The sequence below is a fragment of the Setaria viridis genome, chromosome 6 (genome assembly GCF_005286985.2).
Source record: "Setaria viridis chromosome 6, Setaria_viridis_v4.0, whole genome shotgun sequence".
NCBI classification, from domain to species: domain Eukaryota; kingdom Viridiplantae; phylum Streptophyta; class Magnoliopsida; order Poales; family Poaceae; genus Setaria; species Setaria viridis.
Genome location: NC_048268.2, coordinates 31,028,517 through 31,037,167, shown reverse-complemented (window position 1 = coordinate 31,037,167; position 8,651 = coordinate 31,028,517). Strand labels below are relative to the sequence as shown.

The window sequence follows — 8,651 nt, the reverse complement described above, 5'->3', positions numbered from 1 at the left end:
TGTAATCAAATTTTAGATGGAAAAGTCGTCAAAGATTGTGGCAAAATGGGATTCGTTTGCCGCGAAAGCTTTCAATGATATTTGTGTGGAAGAAGTACTTGCTTTCAATCGGCCGCAGCAATGTTTGAATGCGGTGGGATATGCAAACCTTATTAGAAAGTTTTATGAGCGCACCAAGAGGCCATACGGTGAGAGTCAAATGAAGAATAGGTGGGATATATTGAAAAAAATGTATACCCAATGGAAGACTTTGAACTTGAGATCAACCGGATTGGGAAAAGATCCTGTTACTGGTTGTATTGTGGCTGACGATGAATGGTGGGAAGAACAAAATAAGGTGAGCCCACTAACAACAATATTACAGATATAGTTCACATACACGTTGTTTGTTTATTTTGGGTTGGAGTATAATAGCATGCTGATGATATTTTACAGGCTATGCCAGGTTGTATCCGGTTCAGAACAGCTCCGCTTGAATATGAGGATCAGATGCGAATCATGTTTGAATCGGTCATTGTTACAAATGAAACTTCATATGTTCCAAGTGGTGATGAAAACGTTGATGTTGATGAACATGATGTTGTTGATGTTGAGGACACCAATGATAGGGAGGCACATAAGGCCCCATCCAGTTCTGAGCGGAGGGCTTCAAAAAGGCCAGCTCCTAGTTCCCCTAAAGGAAAGAAGAAGAAGACTTTTAGGGACCAGTGCATGAAGCGGTTGGTCGATGCATATGAGTTGAAAGCTCAAAGTAGTAAACATTCAGCTACTTCACAGGTTGTTGATCACGTTAGAGATGAGATTGGAAATATGTTGGAGCAAGTCATTAAGGATGGGGCTGAGGAGGGGAGTGATGAACACTTCTATGCCACACAACTTCTTCAAAAAAAGGAGAACCGTGATGTGTTCATTACATTGAAGACACCAAATGGGAGGTTGAATTGGCTGAGGAGGGCTTGGGAGATAAGGAAGAAGCACTAGGGTGTTGCATTAGTGTGCCATTTATCTTTCATTTGTCTTATGTTGTGTGAGACATAATTTCAATTTTCTAAGTATGCTGTGTGAGACTATGAACCTTCTATTAGTTGTGTTGTAACAATAAAAATTCATCTGATGACTTGGTTAGTGCTTTTTGACAGGCTTGCATTTGTTTTGATGAGTACCTCTAGTGCAACTAGTGAATGTGAAGGCAACAGTGATTCTGTTCATACCATGGATGTTGATGAATCTGACGACACTGATGATGATTACATAGTGGCAATGCTTGGTCTGGACTACATGGCATCATCTGGTATGAACAAGAAGAAGATTACTACTACGATAGCAAGGATGACTGGAATACAGTGGGTTGAGTTACAACTACAAGATCCAGTGGAGTGCTTTAACATGTTCAGAATGAGGAGGTCAGTTTTCTTAAGCCTTCATGACACTTTGGTTATGAAGTATGGATTGAGATCAAGTAGACAATTTTGTAGCAAGGAAGCACTAGGAATGTTTCTATGGGCTTGTGGTGCACCTCAATCTTTTAGGCAATGCAAGAATAATTTCCATCGCTCATTAGAAACTGTGAGTAGAAAATTTGAAGAGGTTCTTGAATCTATCATGAGATTAGCTGTTGACATTGTGAGGCCTAAGGATCCGCAATTTTCTACTATTCATCCTAAACTACAAGAAGCAAGGTTTTGGCCTCATTTCAAAGATTGCATAGGAGCAATTAATGGTACCCATATACCTGTAATTGTGCCATTAGCTGATCAACCGAAATACATTGGTCGGCATGGGTATCCTTCACAAAACGTCATGGCGGTTTGTGACTTTGATATGCGGTTCACATTTGCTGTCACTGGTTGGCCTGGTTCTGTCCATGATACTCGTGTATTATTGGACACACTTGTCACATACAAGGATCAATTTCCACATCCTCCCGATGGTAAGGACGAGTTATGTTGCAATTTATTTTTTAGGGAATATTTGCTCATTGTGATATAACATATAAATATAACATGCAGGTAAGTACTATCTTGTTGACTCTGGATATCCTAATAGAAAAGGATTTCTTGCACCCTACAAGGGACAGAGGTATCATGTTTCCGAATGGCAGCATGGTCAGCATCCGGTAGGATTGAAAGAAGTGTTTAATCATGCACATTCATCCCTTAGAAATGTGATTGAGCGATCATTTGGAGTTCTAAAGATGAAGGGGCGCATTCTCTTGAATTTGCCCAGTTATCCGGTTAACAAGCAGTCGAAAATTATAGTTGCTTGTATGGCCCTTCACAATTTCATCAGAGATAGTGCCGTACATGACGTGCATTTTGAAGAGGATTTTCAGGAAGATGATGGTAATTCAACCCAACCTAGCACAGATGGTGGTGGTGGTGCTTTAGGAGATGATATTGATATGGGTGCATTGCGTGATGCTATTGCTGTCGCTATGGTTTCATGATTCGTTGTTGTACCCATGATGGATGTTTCCATACTAGACCGATCTATCGTATGAATTTCATATTATTGTAATGTAATTTCAATTTAACAAACTCCAAAGGCATTAGAATTTCTCCTCAGATTCACAATAAAAATGAGCTATTATCAGCCTTAGGGGCATTCAGGTCAATTTACCAACCAGGACAGACAATCGACATTAAATAATCAGGATTGCCAAACACCCTGCTTATTCAGACAGCAGCTTACCTAGGCAGCAGGCTTACCAGATAAGCTTGCTTCTCAGATAAGCGAGTTCCAGAAAAGCGTATACAAACAGGGCCTAAGATAGCTCGGATTAATTCGATGCATGAACAAAGTACAAGATAACTAATTTAATTTGAAATAAAATTAAAATTCAAATGGAAGGGATTATTTTGATGCATGAGTACAGCCATTGAATTGACGTTAGTGGCATACGGAAAAATTGAAAATATAGGATGATATTATGAAAAGTATACTCTAATTTTTCAGTGGCACTCAGGGAATTGATTAATATAGAGTATAATGGCACAACAGATAGCAGAGATTTTAGGCCCAATGCCACAATCACAGATTGCCTTCCCTCCACTCGCAAAGGCATAGTCGCACTTGGCGATCTCCAAACCCAAATCCCCTCACTCGAGTACAACTTCCTTTTAAAAGAAAACATCATCTCAGACGGAAGAAAAACACAAGAGAGGAGGACATGCATAAAAAATATAGTGTATCGATGTACCAACGTTGCAAAAGTAAGATAGAAGAATGTTACATGATGGGGATGGGAGACATTTAGATGACTAGGATGGGGAGACATTTAGATCACTAGTAGCGTGAGACCTCACACGGTGAGGAACAACGACACGAGATTACTCAGCGTAGTGGCCATGATGCAAAGCTCCATGCGGAACCGAGACGACAGGAATACAACACGCGTTTGAAGGATGCTCCTAGACAAAACGATTGGCGCTACGATGTTGCTTCACTGGGGTTGCTTCGCATTGTAATTCGTAAACACACTAGAGTGAATTAGTTTCCATAGAGTTAGTGGGTGTAATGAGGGAGAGGAGTCGAGTAGATCTGTTTTACCCTGGGTTTTCATCCCGACGGCAATCTAAAGAAAGATCAATAGTACATCATATGAAGGTGAAGGTAGAGGTAGAGGTTTTACCGACGAAGGTGATCGCAAGAGGTGGCAGAGCAGTGACACGTGAGATGGAAACAAACACAAAAGAGAGAAATATGAAGATATCGTTTTTCCCACAACGAAGGAGATGACCTAGGATAAAGATCATGGTTTCCCGAATCCCGAGGACATATTTCCTATTATTTTCTCATATGGAAGTTACTCGTCAGGGATACTTAAATGATGAAGTAGAATTGTTGTGTATGATCGGGTGGAGTTTGCGGGAATCGAGAAATTAAAGTCTTTGAGAACAAGACGCTAAATCACAAATATGTGACAATGAGAAGACTATCACTGAAGTTTTAGCATTTTAATGTTAAGTAGAAAATATTTATCACACATGAGCTTGTACATTTTGGTCCCTTTGGCCAGGCTTCCACTAGCTCTGGCTCCAACACTGTAGAACTACTGTAGTGTGCAGGAGCCGAAGGTAGAGGAGCCAAAATTTTCGGCTTCATCAGCTCCTTACCTTTCTTAGTTCATTTCATACTGGGTTGGTAACTTGCTCCATACTATAGGACTCAAACGGTGCTGCTACAGTATGGTGTTAGGTGGAGGCAGCAGACCGGCCAAAGGGACTCTTTGTAGTTTTTAAGTTCAGCTGTTGCCTTGTTTTATTTAGGGTCTTGGCACCATTTTTTATATTTTGCACTTAAATTATATCGATCTTACTAATTCAGAGGCATGCATAAGTTCAGAAAAATCAAGATTATTTTGTTTGTTTACCAAGTTATGACAGTGTATACATAACTAATTTGAAATTGCACTAAACAAGTAATATTCAGGAAACACTATGTTACAAAAATAGACCTATGGACTATTCAGTGTTGCAGCACAGGACTGAATCACTGAACTGCTAAAGGTGCAGCCCTGCTGGGACGCGGAGTGTCCCCTTCTCCCATACGCAGTAGTCCTTGCCATGCGCCGCGGGGTGGAAATCCGACGGGATCACATTGCCCACGTCGTACCTTGTCCCGATCTTCACCATGACCTTCTCGTCGACGACGGCCACGTACGCGTCATCGTCGGCCAGGAGGATCCGCAGCTTGCTCCCGGCGTGGATGCCGTTGCGAGCCCTGATCGCAGTCAGTGTCGATATCTCCTGCTTCAAGTTCCAGTCGAACATGTGGTCGTAGAACTGCATGCGTTCAAACATGGTTATTAGGAGTTTCCCCTGATAAAAACTTGCTTAAGCTAAAAACTTGAGGTGCTTACGATGCAGGGGACCCCAGGATGGGTGAGGATGTAGGCGTAGCCCTGCATGACCTTGTCGGACGGGAATGGCCACAACTTCTGCGTCGATCCAGTGTCGTGGTTGTCAATGAACGTGACGGCCTTTTCTGGGGTCCACCCAATCAAGCCGGCTGCCTTGCCAGAGCTGTCGCGCAGCCGCCACAGCTCGCCCTGCACGCCTGCCTGCAGCAGCCCCTTGGTGGTGAAGTCGAACGCCATCGCCGGCTTGCCGACCGCTTGCACCCAGTTCACCAGCTCTTGCCGGCGCTGGTCCTGGTTCGGCGACGGCTTGCCGTCACCGTTGTAGCTTAGGGAGTTCCAAATCTCGGCCACGACGAAGCTTGGCCTGGTGTTCTTGACGTACATCTTGGCAATCGCCGGGGAGTAACCCTTGGCGAAGTCGAGGCGCCAGCCATCGAAGCCAACGTCGGACTTGAGCCAGTTGAGCCAGGCAGAGAGCTCCCGCTGGACGCGCGCATTGAGGTGGTCGATGTCGGGCGCAGCTGCGAACCCCTCGCCGGTGTCGCGGTGGCCGGTGCCGTCCGAGTACTGCGTGTCATCGCTGCAAATCATGCCGGGGCCCCAGTCGAGGCGTTCGTCGGGCGTCCCGCCCTCGAAGATGCAGTAGACGCCGCGCGCGTCCTTCTTGTCCGCGCACCGGTGGTTGATGACGATGTCCGCCACGCACTGGATGCCCCTGCGGTGGAACGCCGCGATCAGGGACTTGAGCTCCGCCGCCGTGCCGTACTTGGACGCGTCCAGATCGTACAGGCGCCCTGGCATGTAACCTGCCGACGATTGACACGTTGATTCGAGTTAGAAAGTGCATCCAATGCTAACAAAGAATGAGTAATCTGAGGTGTAAAAACAATGCATAAAAATTACCTTGTGGGGAGACGGAGTGCGAGGGAGGAGGCAGCCAGACGTGCGTGACGCCGGCCTTGGCGATGTCGTCGACCTTGGCCTTGAGGCTATTGTACCAGCCGCCCTGCTTCTTGCACGACTCCCAGTTAAACCCCTGCACGAAGAGATAGTGATACGTTGAAGTACTTGTCCTAAGATGACATGCAAGATACAAAGCCTAATCTTTTAGGGGGTGTTTGGATACTAGGTGCTAAACTTTAGCAGTGTCACATCGGATATTCGGATGCTAATTAGGAGGACTAAACATGAGCTAATTATAAAACTAATTTCAGAACCCTGTGCTAATTCGCGAGACGAATCTATTAAGCCTAATTAATCCATCATTAGCAAATGGTTACTGTAGCACCACATTATCAAATCATGGACTAATTAGGCTTAATAGATTCGTCTCGCGAATTAGACTCCATCTGTGCAATTAGTTTTGTAATTAGCCTATATTTAATATTCCTAATTAGCATCAAACATCCGATGTGACAGGTGCTAAACTTTAGTGGGGCGTATCCAAACACCCCTTTAACACGTACCTGGAAGAGGACCTGTGCCTGGACCAGGCTGCAGAGCGCCAGGAGGAAGAGCAAACCCAAGCTGCTCGAGTGCTTCATCTTTGTCCGCTGAGTGCTTCACTGATCTGTGATCTGTGATCGGAGGGTGTGTGGTTGTGCCGAGTGGCCTCGCCGTGCGCCCTATATATAGAGCCGTTCCCGCCTTGCCGGCACGGTGGTCGAGTCAGGGAATGTTCAAGACATGCCCCACATTAATGTGATGTGGATATGGATAGAGGGGCCACGTAGGCCCCGTGTGGGAAGATGGCCGATTGGCCGGGCCAGACCAATCACCGGTCGCTGAGATGCGGCGGCGTGGTGCTGTTGACGACGAAGACTGCGCCGGTTGGGGCGGCGGCCGTTGCTCGCACCGTGCTCCAGGCAAGGCGGAGCCGAGGAGGAGCTCGGCGATCGAGCTCGCGGGCAGTCGCGGCCGGTGGCTTGACCTTCCTCGAAGGCGCAGGCGCGCCACGACCCTGGCCTAGGCCGGGCCGGGGTGACTCCCGCCGGCTTTAGCCTCCTTAAATTCTTGACATGGCGACTCTATCCACAATTCCGCTTGCTGAACTGAAACCGCAAAGGTGATGGATCGATCGATCGAGCCCCCCAGATGCGAACCTCGAAAGGAGATAACTGGATAATGCTCCAATCAATGGACCCCACGGATGTTTGCATGCTTTGCGAATGAAGCAAAATCCATACGAATGCAATGCGTGCATCTGGATGTAGCTGGATTGACCAAAGTCATCGCAGGTTCCATGCATATCTGACGAAATTGGACTCTTGTTCTTCGAAATGCCGACTGACAAGACTTACTACTGTACTTCTCTGTATTCTGGCACCGAGTAAGGCTAATAAAATTCTCAGACGCCAATACCTTTTGCTATAAATTAACTTGTTGATCACAAAAGTCGAAGATGTTAAGGTCGCTCAATCTGGAGATTTTGAGCTCAATCTACTTCGCCCGGTAAATAATGTGGTCTTTGAATGGCTTTTGCGTCCACAGATTTGTCTGTTGGCGCACACCCTTTTCAAGTTTTGAAGTCAGTGGGCCGTACTGTACCCATTCGTTCACATAGGAGCATTTACGTGTGGCTCGTGACGTCTTCCAACTTACAAGATCATCTTCCAACAGTACCTATGATTGTAGATGGCTGGAGAAGAGAGATTGTAAGCGGACCCTATACTGATGCAGGCGTTGCCGACTCTGAAGTACCAGGGGAAGCAAGCAGCAGCGCGGCCAAGTCCCAAACACTGAAGGCAGGGTGACGAATGGGCCGCTCCTCACAGAAAAGCTCTCTCGGGCTCAACGGCCCAACTTGAAGTACTCAAAGGTGCCTTTTTGAGATCGTAAAGGTGGCCTTTGTGCGTGCACGAACATCTATCCGACGCTCGAATTTCTGATTGGTAAAAATCTGGGTGACAACCCAGGTAAAAATCATCTAACAGTCCCACTTTAATTTAATTATCATTTAGAAACGTCAAAGAAGATTTGATGCCTAGTAGGAGCCTAGGGCCAGGTTAGATAACTTCAAAACAAACCGTTTTTTTTTTGTCGTCTTGATCGAAACCCGTCCTAGTTGTCTAAGATGAAGTATACAGTAGCGATGTCACGTGATTTTTCTAAAATAATTCCCCCCTACCTGATGGTATTTTTAGTGCTCGGTAGCATGGAGATTGCGCTCACAACTTTATTTTGTTTAATCCAGCAGATTGACTTCCTCTTTGAGAACAACAAGTTCTTCTAACTAAAAATTATAAGATGACTGCCCCCGACATGATAGCATGCATGGTTGACCTAGCAACTAAGCATGTGTTTGTGTTTGGTTCCGAGGATGAATTGGGACGGTCCTCCTTTTCAGTGGTGTTTGGTTGGGAGATATCGGGACGAGTCCATCCCCATAGGGAAATATTTGGTGTAGATCCGGGATGACCCCGTCCGCCCAAAACGAGCGGACGGGTTCGTCCCAATTCGATGGCGTGAGCCATCGTCTTCTTCCTCATGCGCTCCACCGAAGCTCTTCCTCATCTTCTTCCTCGTGCGTTCGACCGGAGCTCCACCGCGCCACCCTTCTGAGAGGCGGAGACCCATCTCCGGCGCAGGCACAGCGGCCGCTGCTCGGGACCGGCGGGGGTGAGCTCCCTTGGGCGGAGATGCTCGAGGCCGGCATGGCCGAGCTCTGCGGCCGTGGCTCAGGGTCGGCGGGGTGGATCTCCTCTGGGCGGCGCGGCCGGACTCGAGGTCGACGGGGTGGATCTCCCCTGGGCGGCGCGGCTGGGCTCGAGGTCGACGGGGGCCCTCAGCC

The 8,651-nt window shown here is 46.8% G+C and overlaps 2 protein-coding genes across 2 annotated transcripts; one reads left to right on the top strand and one right to left on the bottom strand.

The window, feature by feature from the left end:
* Window positions 1-438: 438 nt before the first annotated feature.
* Window positions 439-2,732, top strand: LOC140223250 (uncharacterized). Its single transcript, XM_072294774.1, has 4 exons — window positions 439-935; window positions 1,140-1,930; window positions 2,010-2,342; window positions 2,680-2,732. Exons 1-4 carry the CDS (start codon window positions 439-441, stop codon window positions 2,730-2,732), a joined length of 1,674 nt encoding a protein of 557 aa, XP_072150875.1.
* A 1,607-nt stretch (window positions 2,733-4,339) lies between these two features.
* Window positions 4,340-6,482, bottom strand: LOC117859981 (alpha-amylase isozyme 3D). Its single transcript, XM_034743186.2, has 4 exons — window positions 6,328-6,482; window positions 5,765-5,897; window positions 4,862-5,667; window positions 4,340-4,784 (listed from the first exon to the last, which is right to left on the bottom strand). Exons 1-4 carry the CDS (start codon window positions 6,403-6,405, stop codon window positions 4,503-4,505), a joined length of 1,299 nt encoding a protein of 432 aa, XP_034599077.1. The 5' UTR covers window positions 6,406-6,482; the 3' UTR covers window positions 4,340-4,502.
* Window positions 6,483-8,651: the final 2,169 nt, after the last annotated feature.